We start from the raw sequence: 16,146 nt of genomic DNA, 5'->3' as shown, positions 1-16,146 counted from the left end.
TTTTGAATGTTAGGCAAGTAAATCTATTTACAAATGCACTGGAATTATGGTGAAACGCACTGAAGTTGACAGTATTTATTGAATGTATTATTAAAACACAGTTTTAGTATTTCTAACTTAAGCAGCGTATTTCAAAGCAAATTGCATCACTGTCAGAGTGGAGTTTACCAGGCTTAGCACCTGCAGCCTCAGTTACTGGAATGAGAAACAGCTTCCGTCAGCAATTGTCTCTTCTGCAGATGTAGGAAATATTTTCCTTGGTGTATTCAGCTGTTTGTAATTCAGTGTTTAGTCCATTCAAAAACTGACGAGACAGAATGAGTGTTAAATTAAAATGACTTGTTTTTCTTGGAATAGAAAAAATAATGCATAGTCTTAGTTTCTTGTAAGTCAGCCCATCTGTAATAGCTTAGCACTTAGTGGGATTGTTGGGCACCTTGGCTTGAATTAATTGAGTACGTGTCCACTGTTGTTGTATTACTACTCTTCTTTTAATAGTCTTAAATTTCAGCTGTGAGAATGACAGGGTTCAGCAGCTGTAATTAAAGCCATGCTTGGGAGTGAGAACAGCTCTGATCTGATGAATAACATTGATCTGATTTGAATGACATTGACAGTTTCCCTATCATTAGCATGAGGGAAAGGAATCTCATTTGTGCTTTGGGGATGTTACTAGCATATATTTCTCTGCTGTGATAAATGGGGTAGGCAGTAGAGTACTGATACTACTTTGGTGTTTTGTTTGCTCACGTAAGAAAACAAAAAAAAAAACAAAAAAAAAACCACCAAAAAAACCTGATCAATCTAGAAGGAGAAAAACAAGCAAACAAAACCAAACAGAAACTCTTGGAATTATAGAGAAAAGGCTTAGAGGGTTCTTGGACAATTCTTAGAGAATTTTGGTTCAATATATTTGACTTAATTCATATAAATACTTTTAAAATATGCAGTGTAAGTCACACTGGAAAAAAAGAAAAACAACATAGATAAGGATATTTGAGAAGGCATTGGCATTAAAATGGGGGTTTGTGTTGTACGTGATATCCCAATCTGTTTTTCATGTTTATGGTGGTTTGACCTTGGCTGACTGCCAGGTGCCTACCAAGTGCTGACTCTCCCTGCTCAAGCAAATGAGGAGGAAATAAGGTGAGAAACAAAGCTTGTGGGTCAAGGTAAGGACAGGGAGCTCATTTAAAATGGGATTGACCTGAGGAGAATTGGGTTTTTTGCTTATTAAAAATGGAGTAGGATCATGAGAGATGAAACCCAAACCACTTTTTTTCCACCTCTCCTTCTTCCCAGGCTCAATTTCAAACTCAAGTCTGTACCTCCTCCCACACAGCAGTGCAGAAGGATGGGGGATGGAGACTGTGATCAATTCATTACACTTTGTCTCTACTCCTTCTTTATGGCATTTCTCTGTTCCAGTAGGATAGAGCCATTCATAAGCTGCTGCACTGTGGCTATTTCTCATGGATTCTGCTGCTCTCCAAACACTGCTCCAGCACGGCTCTGTGCCTCAGGCTGAAGCTCTATGCTGGCCCTGCTCAGTGTTGGGACTCTGTGTGCTGCAGCCTCCTTCAGGCTGCATGTGGAGATCTGCTCTGCATGATGCCTCTTCTAGCATCTTCTGGGCAGCAGGGAACTTCTGTGCACGTGGAGTGCAGCCAGCTTTGGTTTGCCTGCCACAGAAGCTCAGCCAGCTTTGCCTTAGCCAACAGTGGGTCCATTTTGGAGCTGTCTGGACCTGGCCTTGTCAGGTGTGAGAGCAGCACAGGGTTCTTTTCACAGAAGCTGTTACTGCCGCTCCCATCCCAATCAAAACATTGCCACGTAAACCCCGTACAGAGTTTTCAGATAAAATTAAGTAAGGAATAGAAGAGGAAGACCTCATTAAAGTGCTGCTATATTAGTTTTAGTATTATTAACTTAGTATTAGACAACCAAATTTATCGAGTAGAAATGTTTAAATGTAGTACTGTTTCAGCAGTAATTCTCTGAAAGGTGCAGAAGACTTGCACAGTCCATTTAATTTACTGCCAACATTATTTTGAGAAGTTGTAGATGATTTACAGTCAGTTCTAGCTAAAATAATATATGACTATAGAAAACTTGTTGTTTTCTGTAAGAAAATGATCTGTTCAGTGTGAAGTTTCACATTTTTATAGATATTGGAAAATGCTACTGTTGCATTTTGTATGTTACTTTTGAGTCAAATACAATGGCAGTGCTGATGGTTTTTGGTCCATAGCTGTCAGTTGTGGGCTGCTCAGTTTGGCTTCCATGCAGTAAATATTCCAGGAATGCCCTGAATATGTATGATTCCACGACATCGTTTGATTTTCTGTTTTGTGTTTTAGCCTGCATACCTGGAGTTCATCATAGATTTATATGGATGTAATGTTCAGAATAGGCACGCTCGTTATCAGTCTGACTTCAGAAGGTACTTGGCTTAATGTTCAGAAGGTCAAGCATCTGTGTCTGCAAATGAAAATTCTGCAGCACTCATGTGAAAATGAAACTACATTTCCACTTGAGTTTTCTTGTATGATGTGCTGTTGTGTAGCACTAGATGTATTACTAGTCTGTCTTCTGAAAGTAAAATATTTTGCTATTTTCCCTTATAATGAGTTGGAACACCACTGACTGGTTGTTCAGGTTTTTGTTTTTGTTTTTTTATCAATGTGCTAGCAACTTAACTGTGAAAAATCCAGTGTGATTTTCTTTGTTTTTGTAATGGACAAATAATTTTTTGCCACGTGGTCCAACAGTTCATTCATGAGGTAGTGAAAACTCCCTTCTTTTTGAAGGCCCCAGGCAAGAGTCAGAGGGGGCTGATTTTTCTTCCTCGCTTGGCATTGGGAGCACTTTGTTCAAAAAGATATAGTTACAGGCTCAACATAGAGGGGTTTTTGTGTATGATTTTATTTCACTGCAATTAGTGAAAGTTTCCATCCTGTCTGGGATGAGCAGAAAAAGTACTTGGATGAGCTGGTCTTTAGTGAAATATAATCAACCAGTATGAGGTTTTGTTTTTCTTCTCTAGTTCCTCTACATTTGTGTTTTGCTAGCTAACTGTTATGTATGTAATTGTCTTGTATTTATTATTTTTTGCTTTTTTTTTTTTTTTTTTTTTTTTTTAATTAAGTGAGAGACCTACCACCTATTTGCCTCGATGTTAGGCAAAAACAGCGCATCTCTATAGATACACTGCCCCAAGAACTCAAAGCACCGGTCCCTCCTCAACCTGCCCTTCCCATCCGAACCAAGACTGTGAAAGACTTTCAGTAAGTTTCATTGATGTTCCTAAATGTAAACTTTACTGCTTTTGACTTTTGTTCTAATTCATGCACTTGGTTTTTTGTTCATCTTGAGGGAGTAATTCAGTAAGACTGTCTAATAGAAGTAGTTAGGTTAGCTGTAATGGTGTGATGAATAACTGTTGCTGTGAAAAGTGCCAAAAGAATTTCTCTAGCATAAGCTTGCTGTTCTGGTCAAGAATTGGCAAAGTCTGTACTTCAGAGTTGGAAATTCTGTTTCTAACATGGAGTAGGTGTTAGGCTTTAGAACAAATACGAACAGCCTATGGTAGGTTGGAAAATACCCTTCAGTGCTAAGTATTTTATTTTTTTTTTTTAACTGCCAGCTATGATGTGTCCTGAGCATTTTTTCAGTTTTCTGTAGAACAATGCACATATGACATCTAAATTTGTAACACTGTATTTGATTGAGGACTGGAGGGATAACTATGTGGACAACGCATTCTAACTTTAAAAAAAAAAAAAAAAAAAAAAAAAAAAAAAGCAGGTGACCTTTATTTATGCATTATGTTTAAAAGAACATTAATTTTCAGCATTAAGTTTATGGCAGAAACTTTTTATTCATATATCATTGCTTTTGTGCCCACTATTTTAAGCAGTTGTATATGTAGGCTATTTAAGCACTTCTCTATTGAAAGTACTATATTTTGTCTTCAATAGGGAGAGTTTTAAGAGTCTGTGAAGACAATACTTACGCTATTATCCTGTAACTGTGATTTAGCTAAAAGGAAATTAGAATGAGTTGAAATAGCATCCAGTTGCACTTCTGTTTGTTCAAGTTCAGTATAGACCCTTGGTCAAAACTGTATCTACGTTCGCTTTCTTCCAGCAATATCATGCTGTGCAGAAGAAGGTGCTTGGTTGGCTTAGTTGGACTTGTGGAAGTCCCCAGGGAAACCAGCAGAACTGTTTTTAACTAATACAACCTGACATCCTGATGTCAGATCTGCACCACTAATTTACCTGGTTTTGCTCAGTTTGTTTTGTATGTAAGGGAATAAAGAGTACATTTTTTTTCTAGCTAACATAGCAGTGTGCACCAAAATTATGAAATCAATGCTGTCACTTGCAGAAATGGCGTAACTTAATGAATAAAACAGTGGCACAAAGTTTTTGCACTAGGGGCTTCTGCCTGCTTTCGTGAACTTGTCTACATTGATCAGCAGAGTGTTTCTTTCTTGTTTATTTGTTGTTCAGCATTAGCACCTACCAAACAGCGTTGTGATACTGTAATATCCTTGAGTGTTTTACTGGTAGGATAATCTTAGCTACAAAATAGGGAAAAGTGTTCCTAAGGAGAAGCTTGATTCTTCTGTTTTTCTAACAGGTGGGGGAAAAAAAGAATCACAGTTGCTCTAGGAGGCATGTGAGCATATACATTTCATTGCTCTTTTCAATGTTTGAAATTTTGTGCATTCAGTGAAGAATAGGAATGCTGGTTTATTGGTCAGTGCACTTATTTGGTGGAAAATCCTTAGCTGGCATTCAGGTGTTCTGAAGAGCTGTGATTTTTTCCACATTCAGATTTTTATATCTATTGATTGTCGTCTTGTGATGCAATTATTAAGAGTTTCATTCTTTCAAGAAGAATTGTTTTAATGTCCCATTGATTTCTTCATATTTTTACTTCAGATTTGTACTTTAAAAGGACTTCAAGGGTAAATACAGATTTCGTTGTCAAAAAATGGGTAGAGTCCCCTACAAAGATTAATTTTTTTAAAAAATGGGAGATGATTCAGTACAGTGGTAATGAAATTGACTACTTTAAGAGCAGCATATGTACTTAATTCAAGTAAATCTCAGAAGTTTTATCATGTTAGTGTTTATTCAGCATGATTCTGTTCTGCTAATGTTTTGTCTTAATGTACTGAACTGTGACACTGTGAATTAACATTTTGAATAAGAGACATTGCTCAGATACATCAAACGCAAACTGTGCTTTTGTTCTCCTGCAATACCATGATTGTGCAATGACAAGGAAGATGTTGGGGAGGTACTGATATTATACTTATCTGCCTGTAAGTGTGCTGAGTGAGAAAACCATGGAGTTATAGTGCAGTCTGAAGTCTGAGGGACTGGGAAGATTCAACTCTTATATTACTAATATTTTAATGCATTCTTTCTAGGGATGATATGGAAAAGGCAAAATCATCAGGAGATTGGAAGGCCGTACATGAGTTTTATTCTACAACATTTGATTCTTTCCTGGAGATAAATGCTGCATTTAAGGTGGAAAACTCATAATATTATTCCGTAGTTACAGTGATTTGGATTTGCAAAGCAGTTAAACTTCAGTTAAAGGCTTGCAGCTGGTTATTCAAACCCACTAAGATAATCTTCTCATCATCTTAACCATCTTTAGTAGATGATCTGTTATGGCATTGATTTATTCATTCCAGTTTATGTAAGTATACTTCAAGCAAATGTGAAGCTTTAAAATTCCTGTGTTTAGTTTGTGTTCTGACACCGTGGCTGCATAAAGTGCTTCCTGCAGAAACTACATTTTAAAAAGATTCAACCTTATGCAGCTAATACAGAGGTCCAGGTAAAATCAAGAAATAAAGTTCTTCTCTGGCCCTCTTAAAAACAAAAACAAACAAAAACCTAGGTAAAATAACCCATGAACTCTTAGCTGCTTAATGAATATCGAATACTTACAACCTTGTTCTTGTCTCATGAGGGATCTGCGGCAAAGATGGGATAATGTTCTGTGCTTTCATTATTTGAGATCCTCCTAGATTTTAAAATAGAACAGCTGCCAGTGTGCAATATTAGTATGCTTTAGTTTCATCTTTCACATATTAACGAAAGTGACTTAGATTCTCATGTTTTGATAAGGAAAGCAAATAGTTGTGTGTATCTGTTTCATTTTAACTTACTGTTGGATATTTAATTTTTAAAGACATTCAAAATATTTCAAAACCAAAATGTTTCATGTATTATCTAACTTGCAGAAAGATGCCAATTCTCCATTTAATACAACTGAAGACTCTGGAATCAATGCAAAATTTGTGAATGTTGTCTATGATGCCTTATTAAATACTGTAAGTAGAAGAGAGTAGAAGTAGAGTTCGTGTTTGATAACATTGTAACAATCTCTTCAGCAAAGAGATTTTCAAAGAAGCAATTTATCTAAGAAAAATTTTTGATATAGGTACAATTTCTGAAGACTCTCTCAAAACATCCTTTAAATGATCCCTTGTGAATTGCCATAGAGTCATGAAAACCATTCACGTAAAAGATGAGGAAACTTTTGTTAGTAGTTATGCAGTTCATACTGTGGTTGATCTCAAAGACTGTTTGAAAGATAAGACGTGACTGATGGGAAATAAGGAAAATGTGAGGTCTGGGTTGCAAAAAGTAAATACTGTGCCTAATAAACTCAGAACAGGAATTATATTGAATTGATTTTTAAAGTTTTGAAAGCCTTGGGAGGGAAGGTACAAAGGAGCTCAGCACCATAGTCAAAGACTTTATATCTGGTTTGAATTACAAGAAAAACAAGCTTGCTTTTTTGTACAGTATCTTCTTATAGAGTATATACAATTTGATCAAGTGTGTTGTTTTTTTTTCCCCTGTTCCTTTTTCCACAGCCTCAAGATGTTCAGAAGTCAGTCCTAAAGGGAATAATTAATGGTCTGCTACAAGAATGGAAAGGGTAAATGTAATCAGTGTTTGCGTTAGTACTGTTTCAACACTTACAATTGGTATACTTCTTGTTTTTTACTTTATTGTTCTAGACAAAGAAGGAAATTGTTTTGAAATATCATACTTGACTCGTGAGAGTTTGTGTCCTTTTGGGAGGCAAATCTGCCAAAATATACCCAACCTCTGTAAGCTGATGCTGAACCTCTGAGAGGCAGACTTTGCCACATAAACCCCTACAAAATCTCAGCTGCTTTTTGCCAGGCCTGTCTTTCAGGCATCCTTGCTGTAAGATGAATTAAGTAGTTTATCTGGACTAAAACATGTTCACCCTGCCATCAGCTAAGAGGCTTTAACCTAGATAATGCCTTTACCTGAAGTTCATTTTGCGATATCATTTGTGTGGCTGCAGCACTGGAAGGGCAGTACAGAATGGAGAAAGAGCTAGCCAGGGAGCATGGAGAGGGCAAGATTTTAACAAGAAGTAATAGAAGTGGGAATGCCTAGTTTGATTCAAAAAGGATATAGGAGGAGACAGGTCTTTGTAGTGACTCATCAGTGACCCAGCCCTTAGTTATTCCTTTCTCTGCACTGCCTGCTGTTTTTGTGCTGTTGCTACATGTGTGTTTGTGGGTACATTAAGTCCTTGAGGCAGATAAACAAGAGGAAACGGAGAGGCTGCAGTGATAGAAATGTGTGGAGAATTCTAGCAAGAAATATCATAGATGGGGCAATCAGACTCTTCTGGAGCATTATCACTGATAATGAGTATGGAATACCCTTTTGGAACATCTGCTTTTCAATTTATTTTTCTTTCTTCTACTGTACTGTGAAAGACAGATGCTAAAACAGGTAGCTGCCTTTAAAGAGTAGTCAGTCTTCAAAAGACTGGGTCTTCAAGTGTCCTTTTCAATTCCTGAGAGCAGTGAAGCTCCTGAATATGGTATTCAACACATAGTGACAAAAAAAAGTTAAATCCTAGTGTGATTTCATGACTATTAGTCTGTATATATTTTATATCATGTCTATATCATATATATATATATATATATATATATATATATATATATATATATTCCATTTACTATTTCATTCATTCATAGACCACGGACAAAAGATGATCTTAGAGCATACTGTATACTTCTACAGGTAAGAAAAATGCAGTATTTTTATTTAGGTACATGTCTGCACAATTCCTAATCTATAAACCAGTATACTATGCAAACAAGATAGTATAACTGAAAAAATTCACATGTAATTTCCTGTTATTTATATAATATTATAAGAATATATTAACATTTGGAAGAAGCATAGGGTATGCATGACTTAATGACAGATAGCTAATGGGTAAAGGCCGTGTACGTTAGAAGTATGAACGAAGAAGCATTAGACATGTAATTGTTTCCTAGCACTATGTTGAAAGGGCTAATGTCTCTGTGAGTTCATATTTCCAATTTATTGTCAGATTTCCTTTGTTGAGGTGCTGCAATGCTGATCTTCCCAGGAAGTTTCAGTATGTGCAATTTTTGGTATTACTGTAACTTTCTCTAGTGTTGCAATTTATCCAGCAGTCTACTACTAGTCTACATCAGTCTGTTGACTGCATTGCTGATTTGTGTTAATCAGTGAAATTTCCTACTAAAATTGTTCTGCATTCATACCAAATTTCCCCTTCAAGATCTGCGTGTGTAGATAACACCACTTCACATGAGAGATCTGTCTGTTGCTACTTGAAAAAATCAGGTAGTTATATAATTTCTGGAGATGGTAGCTGTTGTCTTTGGGGCGGGTGTATTAGTTGTGAATTATGTGGAATAAATACTTCTGAAAAGTTGGAATTTGAACTCATATGTAAGAGGGAAAATAATTTTGGATTGTGTGGAAAGAAAGGCGAATCTTTATTACTGAAATTAAAAGCTCATTGTGCAGAGGAGTGTAATTGTGCTTAACAGTAAATGATAATCCAGAAATAATATGTTGAATATTGCCTCTGTTACCCTTGGACTTTCTTTCAGAACACACGCTCACAAAAAAAAAAGGACCACATACTTTTACAGTATAGAAGTTATGTTATGTATTTTTCACTTGAATAGAAGTTTTACCACTGTCACAGCATAATTGTCCTACATAACTGTATTGGCAAGAACAAGAAACAGTCCTAATGACTTCTTTCCTCTTATACAGTTTATTAACCTAACACATTTTTTTAATCTTTTTCAGAATCCTCAATTTAGTAACACTTCTACTTATGTCATCTATGCTCACTTGCTAAGACAGATAGCAGCCTTAACAGAAGCTGACCATCATTTCCTAGTGCACTGGTCTAAAAAGTAAAAAAAAAATTAAAAAGTTTAAAAAAATTTAAAATTCAATTTTTAGGATTACAATTGTTACTGTAATTCCGTTGATGTTGACTGTTTTATATTATATATAAATTAAAGTTAACTTAATTGACTACAGAGATTGTTGTTTTCAAAGTACATTTGGACATAGTCCACTAAGTGATACTGATTTATAGATGCAAACTAGGTATAAAAATGTATGAAAGTTATCATCTTTATGCAAAAGGCTTTGATTTCAGAATAACTTGTGTAAATTATTTTTATGTAACTTATGCAAAAAAAAGTTATGAATGTACATGTTCTAGATACTTGCTTAGATTGTATATTAATACAAACATCTTTGTGACTTCCTTTCTATAAAGTTTTCTCTTGTATTATTTCCAAAAGATACTGCAGCTTTCCTGTATTATGTGAAAACCACAAATTAAATCAAGTCCTTGCTCACAGTGTAATGCAGATGGTTACAAAGTACAGCTAAGGTATCAGATTTAAATGATAGCACCCAGCCATTGGCCATTTGGAGGTAACTGCCCAAAGAGGGGCTTTTAAGTTTGTATGTATGTTACCTTCCTTATGACTGTGCAAAAGTTTCAGTCTAGAGTTTAAAAATAATAATAATAATAACATTATTTACGTTTACCTTCTGGGGAATCTGCTAATTACAGATTATATTCTCTGCAAGGTTGAAAATGCGTATATTTCTCTCATTCCTCCTGAAATATGTCCAGATTTGCTTAAAGTTTTGGTGATTTATTATTTAATTGGATCAGTGTTTATGAGCCAGGTGAACCCTCTTGGTTAAGGTTGCAAAAGATATGTTGATATTCTTAGAAAAATCTATTAGAAATCTGAAACAATTGAAGAGAACAGCTTTTGTTTACAAAATGATTCTTTGATACATCTGCTTACATCTCTGCATATATGTGAAGTTTTTGCTGTATTCAGGAAGTTGTGTAGCATATAACTTTACATGTGCTATTGTCACAAGTGCATGATGTATTTTCCACTGTTGATTCAATAGAACTAAGCTTCTCAAAACCAAAAAGTAAGAGTGTTTTATTATCCAGAATGCGTTATGAAGGAATGATTTATTGTTCACTTCTGCTCAGCAAAAGAGGAGAATAAGTACTGATTCTTTTGTAAAGTTTTTTAAAATTACAGAAATTAAAAAGAAGTTTAAATGATGCACTGAAAGGTATTGCTGCATGCCAGTATTTCAAAATATGCTTCTGCAAACTTTCTATTTGGAATTTTATTTTGATATTTTGATTTTGTTCTTCAGAACATAACATTGAAATCTAATAATATAGGCTTCATTGTGGGCAGTGATCACATGAGAGTAATTGCAGCGTGTTTGTTCTAGGATCGCACAGAGAAGATTCAAGCAGGTAGTGGACAGGTTGCTGCAATTTATTTCTTTACGCCTGTTTCCTGCAAAACCTGAAGAGTTTCCACCAATGGTAAAATGTACCTGGTGGATTCCATCAGCAACCAAAGTCCTGGCTTTATTTAGTAGGTTTCTTCCTTAAATTGTGTATTTATGTGTATGTACGTGAATATATATGTGTATGTATATATGTGTATGTTTTTTGATGTAGTACTCCAGGTCAGATCTCACCAGAGAGGCTTGATCACCTCCCTCACCCTGATGGCCACACTTTTTTTTTTATGCAACCCGAGATACACTTGGCTTTCTGGGCTGTGAGGGCACGTTGCTGATTGATGTCCAGCTTTCCATCCACCAGTACCCCTAGGTCTTTGCTGTGCTTTCCTTACGTTCCTCTGCTTGTACTCTTAATGGAGGTTGCCACAACTGAGGTGGAAGACCTTGCGCTTGAATTTGTTGAACCTTGTGAAGTTCACCTGTGCCCTCTGCTCAGCCTGTCTAGGTCTTTCTGGACGGCATCCTGTCTCTTGAATGTGTCAGCTGCACCACTTGGCTTGGTCATCTGCAGACTTGCTAAGGGTGCATCCATTCCCACTACTTGTGTTGTTGATGAAGATGTTAAAGAGCACTAGTTTCAGTACTGACCCCTGAGGGGAACTGATTTCCTTCTGGACATTGAGCCATTGACCACTGCTCTCTGGCTATGATCTGTGTTTTATACCTCTCTTTTTCAAGAGGGAAGGTTGGATGTTGGTGGTGGCACAGTATGGACTACAATATAAAAGAGTGCCAAAATTTAAAGGGCAAAGGCATCTATTAGCAAGCCCTCATACTCACTTTTTTGTAAACGGTAATTGCTCTGGAATCATTTTCCTGTAATAACAACAGGAGATCATTCAAAGAAAAATCCACAGAGGTAAGCAGTGGAAAAATTTTCCCATAGATTTGTAAAAGAAGTGGTTTTGAATGTGCAATTGCTAGAATTTCTTCTGTAATGAGCTTAGCTTCCTGGATGTTTTTAACATCAAGGTGAGTTAAACAATGTTTATACCTCCTAAGTTCAAAATTACAGTCTGGAAAAAAATAATTTTATGTCCAGTTCATTATTGAACACAGCAAATGTGGCCACTGCAGATGCAAACTTTCTCTTTGTCCAACCCTCAGTAGTTCAGTGCTCAGAGCTTTTACTATGAAAATGGAAGGCCTGAGGTCAGTACCCTTTTCTTGAGGGGTAGAAAACCCTTATTTACTTGATGCTTTCTAGGAGAAAGGGAAAGCATAAGAAAATTGATTGGGACAAGAGTGTTTTCATATCCCTAGATTCTTAAAAACAAATAAATAAAAAAAAACACCCAACTTTTCTGTACAAGAATCCTGTACAGTCCTACCTATCCACAGGGGCAGGCAGCTTGAACACGCAAGCTCAACAGTATCCAAAATCAAGACTTTTGTGTTCTGTAGTCATATGTAAAAGAGTTGCTTATTGCTTTCTGTCCACATAAAACTGTGATAAAGATATTTAGTAATTCAAAATGCACTGCTTCCTGCCTGAATGATCAAAATTAAATTACTTAGAGAAAACTTATTAGTTACATGTTATGTGAATTTTACATAGTGAAGCTATTTAAGTGTGAATTAGTCTTTCTTCATTTATTGAGTACTAAATTTTTGTACTTGTGGTATAGTAGGCAAATGAGGAAAAACATCATTTGTTGTGCTTCTCCATTTCCATCCTTTTTGCAAACAGACATCAAATTCAAACAGATATTAAATAGAAAGCATGCAGATATTGTATCCATTAGTATGTTTGATATTAAGTGAAAATGTTTAAGAAATCTGTCATTTTTCGTTGATTTCAGCAGAATACATCATTCTTTATCTTAACTTCTTGCATGTCATTAGGTGGGGTGGATTCAAATGCCATAGAAAAGATGATCTTGAGGTTAGAAATAATATACAGTGTATTACATTTCTCTTATCATAATCAGACTGATCTCAGCAATTACTGCTTTTACAGCTATCAATATGTTGTCATGAAGTGTAATATCATATTTGTAGTGCTGTATTTAAGACTGAAACCAAGTTACTGGTAGCCCATTTGTCTTAGTTTCTTTTCTTTCAGTGTTGCTCTCAATGCTTAGAAAGCATGTGTGTACTCAACCCAAGGAGCACTTTGAAAGACTCTTGTATTTTCTTTGTAGATGCTGCAAATAGTCTGATCAGCCCTCCTATTATTTCATATACGGATTTCTATAATTCTACTCTTGATCATATTGATCTTATGGAAGAATATCATAACTGGCAATGTTATGGAAATTCTCACAGGTAAGGAAAACTTGGTTGTTTCTTTCCATGTATGTAGTATGTCAAAGCACCACATGTACACATGTACTTGTATACATGGCATACGTGCCATATGCGTGTACATATAGCCATATTAAATAATGCATTTTATTGGAAAGATGTAACTTCTACTTGCAGAAACTGAATGAATGTGAGGTTGACTGTAATAAATTTAATTCTACCTTTGCAGACTGGAGAAAAGATGTAAAATGTTCATAATAACGTGAGTTTATTGTTTATTAGCGTAGATTCTGCGGTGCCTGTTTATTAATTGCAGGATATCACAAACATATTTTAACTTCTGACACATTCATAGAAAGTGTTATATGCATACTTAACACTTAAGAATGGTAGATAAATATTCTGTGTGTATGTGTGCCTGACCATTTGTTCCAGTGATATCAGTTATGCTTATTTCTGTTACATGAAACTTCAGTCTATACCGGTTCAGGGCAGCCACAAGTATGATCTAGAAATGAGGAAATAGGCAGTAAATCTTTCTGCTAAGTTTTAAGATTTACTTGGAAAGGAAGGAAGAAATGGCTATGACAGCAGTAAATGCACAGCAGGCTTTGTGTAGTCTCAGTCAGAGTGCTGGAATCTGTATACTGCTGTATACTGCTGAGCTTCAGATTTATTTATTTATTTATTTTTACACGAGCACCGTCTGGCTGCTTTGGCATCCACATCCAAACTTACAAGAGAGCTGTGAGATTTCCACCTGCTTCTTTTCAGTTAGCTGAGATGCTGGAAAATCAGTATATATCAAAACAAATTTTTTACGATGCATAGTTTTTGAAGTAGTACCGACAAGCTGTATTATATTTAAAGCAAATTCTTGTACTGTGTTACAACTTCCAATTTTACATCTAAATCTATGTTGTTCTGTTTAAAAAAAATAAATCACAATCAAGACTGAATGCTTAGAATTAAGAAGGATGAGTATGAAGAAGTTCTGGTTTACCTTGCATATGAAATATTTTGGAATACGTAGTTCTTCCAACTATCTTGACACTTATTGATAAAACATTCTGTATTTGGATTTTCAGCAGACTGAGAATCTTTTTTTCATTTTGCTTTGTTTCCTAAAGACATCAGAATGCAGAGCTCCACACAGGCAGTGTTCCGTGCCCACACATTCTGAAGTCAAGGTGCACACAGTCTCAAGCTCCGAATATCTCAATGTGAGCTTGTTAGGCAATGTGTGAGCTAATCAGCAAAAGACTTAATAGAATAACAAGTGACCAAAAAGTCTTTTATCCTGATGATTTCAGAAAGCTTTAAAAATTCTTTGACTGCGGTGGAATATAGCTGTCGTGATCTTGAAGTCCTGAGCTATAAAGCCCTAAGTTAAATCAGAAGGACCTGAAGAAAGTCTGTGCATTTGGAAACCAGAGAGACAAATAAGCCAAGCCAGAAATACATCTCCTGTATTCCTATGACTGCTAACGCTGAGATAACGGTCCAGCTTGTATTTAATAAAATATTCTCACTTTTCTCAATTCATTGTAGCAATTAGAAATCAATATTTAAAGCAGAAGTTACTTCTTGACATTTGTAATGGAAGAAATTCAAATTCGTTAGATCTACTGATAAACAATTTTAGAATTTTATTCAGAATGTTTATCAAAAGTAGAATTCCTAGTAGCATTTCTAACTAAACAATGTGAGTTCTAATTTATTATCTATGCATGCAATTAAAAAAAAAAAAAAAAAAAAAGCCAACTATTTCTAAATTATTCTAAATTAGAAGTGATTGTTTCCCTCTGCTCAGCTTCCAGTATAGGAAGGACATGGAGTTCTTAGAATGGGTCCATAGGAGGGCCACTAAGATGATCAGAGGGCTGGAGCACTCTCCTATGAGGAAAGGATGAGAGAACTGGGCTTGTTTAGCTTGGAGAAGAGAAGGCTCTGGGGAGACCTCATTGTGGTTTCCCAGTACTTGAAGGGAGCAAATAAACAGGAAGGAAAATGATTGTTTATGAGGATGGATAGTGATAGGACAAGGGGGAACGGTCTTAAACTGAGACAGGAGAGGTTTAGGTTAGAAAGTTTTTCACATAGAGGGTGGTGACACTCTGGAACAGGGTACCTAAGGAAGTTGTGGATGCCTCATCCCTGGAGGCATTCGAGGCCAGGTTGGATGTGGTTTTGGACAGCCCGGTCTAGTGGTTGGCAGGGGGTTGAAACTCAATGGTCATTGTGGTCCTTTTCAACCCAGGCCATTCTATGAATCCACAATACTGAATGATAATGTAAAAATTCATTCATATTTTCTTAAAAAACAAATACTATGCTAGATGCTAAAAAGGGAATGTTTTATCTTTTTTTCTTATCATTCAGGTTTTCTTTCTGTCAACACCCATTTATTATCTCTATAGCAGCAAAAAAAGTTATTATTCAAAGAGATTCAGAACAACAAATGATAAGTATTGCACGGGTAAGTAATTTAGTGATAAATGGGTTTGTCTAATCAATTGGCATCTTATAAATTTTTCTTAGCTAAATATTCTATATAGCCTTTCATCACAATTTTTAATCTGGAAAAAAAAAAAGTGAGCCATTTTACAACTAATAGTCTACAAAGGTCCCTGCTAGATCATCTCAGCAATTTTCATTTTAATAGGCTCAGTTTTAAGATGCTTTTAAATACCAGTGTTGGGGGAAAGGGTTGCAGTTAAAAGTGTTGTTGGTTTTCTTTTGGTTCATTTTTCTTTTGGAGGAGCCAAAATACTGCTCTGAGTTTGATAAGAAACCATGATACTATCTGAATGATCTAGTTATGAAGAAAAATACCCTGAGAATTTTGGTCTGTTTCCTATTTTATTCTGTGAATATGTGTTGTTATGGAAGACCAAGACACAGCTGTATGTTTACAAGGTGCAGAGGTACTCCAACCTCATATATTGAAAGAGGCTTTGTCTGCTTGTCTAGGTGCTAACTTTCATCAGGTGCTAGCAGTTTCTGGTTTACTTGGTATGTGGCAGCACCATATCTCCCTTCTTGGCTTGCTGGATGTGTCTTGTGAATAGCTAAGTAACGTGCAAGCCATTCTCCAGATTCCTATGGGTGTTTTTAACTATTTAAGGAGTTTAAAAGTTTGCCATAC

At 35.9% G+C, this 16,146-nt stretch overlaps 1 protein-coding gene across 2 annotated transcripts in view; it reads left to right on the top strand.

Moving 5' to 3' along the window:
- The window catches only part of HECTD2 (HECT domain E3 ubiquitin protein ligase 2), a 36,100-nt gene that overhangs the window by 7,383 nt on the left and 12,571 nt on the right, over nt 1-16,146 (top strand). For both annotated transcript variants that reach the window (XM_052677355.1, XM_052677358.1), the window contains exons 3-11: nt 3,149-3,287; nt 5,447-5,549; nt 6,275-6,364; nt 6,914-6,978; nt 8,069-8,114; nt 9,186-9,295; nt 10,671-10,819; nt 12,896-13,019; nt 15,381-15,477. In XM_052677355.1, coding sequence (XP_052533315.1) covers nt 3,149-3,287; nt 5,447-5,549; nt 6,275-6,364; nt 6,914-6,978; nt 8,069-8,114; nt 9,186-9,295; nt 10,671-10,819; nt 12,896-13,019; nt 15,381-15,477 — 923 coding nt within the window. The remainder of the gene's footprint in view (nt 1-3,148; nt 3,288-5,446; nt 5,550-6,274; nt 6,365-6,913; nt 6,979-8,068; nt 8,115-9,185; nt 9,296-10,670; nt 10,820-12,895; nt 13,020-15,380; nt 15,478-16,146) is intronic.

This window comes from Tympanuchus pallidicinctus, unplaced genomic scaffold, assembly GCF_026119805.1.
Source record: "Tympanuchus pallidicinctus isolate F22 unplaced genomic scaffold, pur_lepc_1.0 scaffold16, whole genome shotgun sequence".
In the NCBI taxonomy this organism is placed as follows: domain Eukaryota; kingdom Metazoa; phylum Chordata; class Aves; order Galliformes; family Phasianidae; genus Tympanuchus; species Tympanuchus pallidicinctus.
The sequence above is the reverse complement of the archived record's forward strand: the minus strand, read 5'-3'. Positions and strand labels throughout refer to the sequence as shown.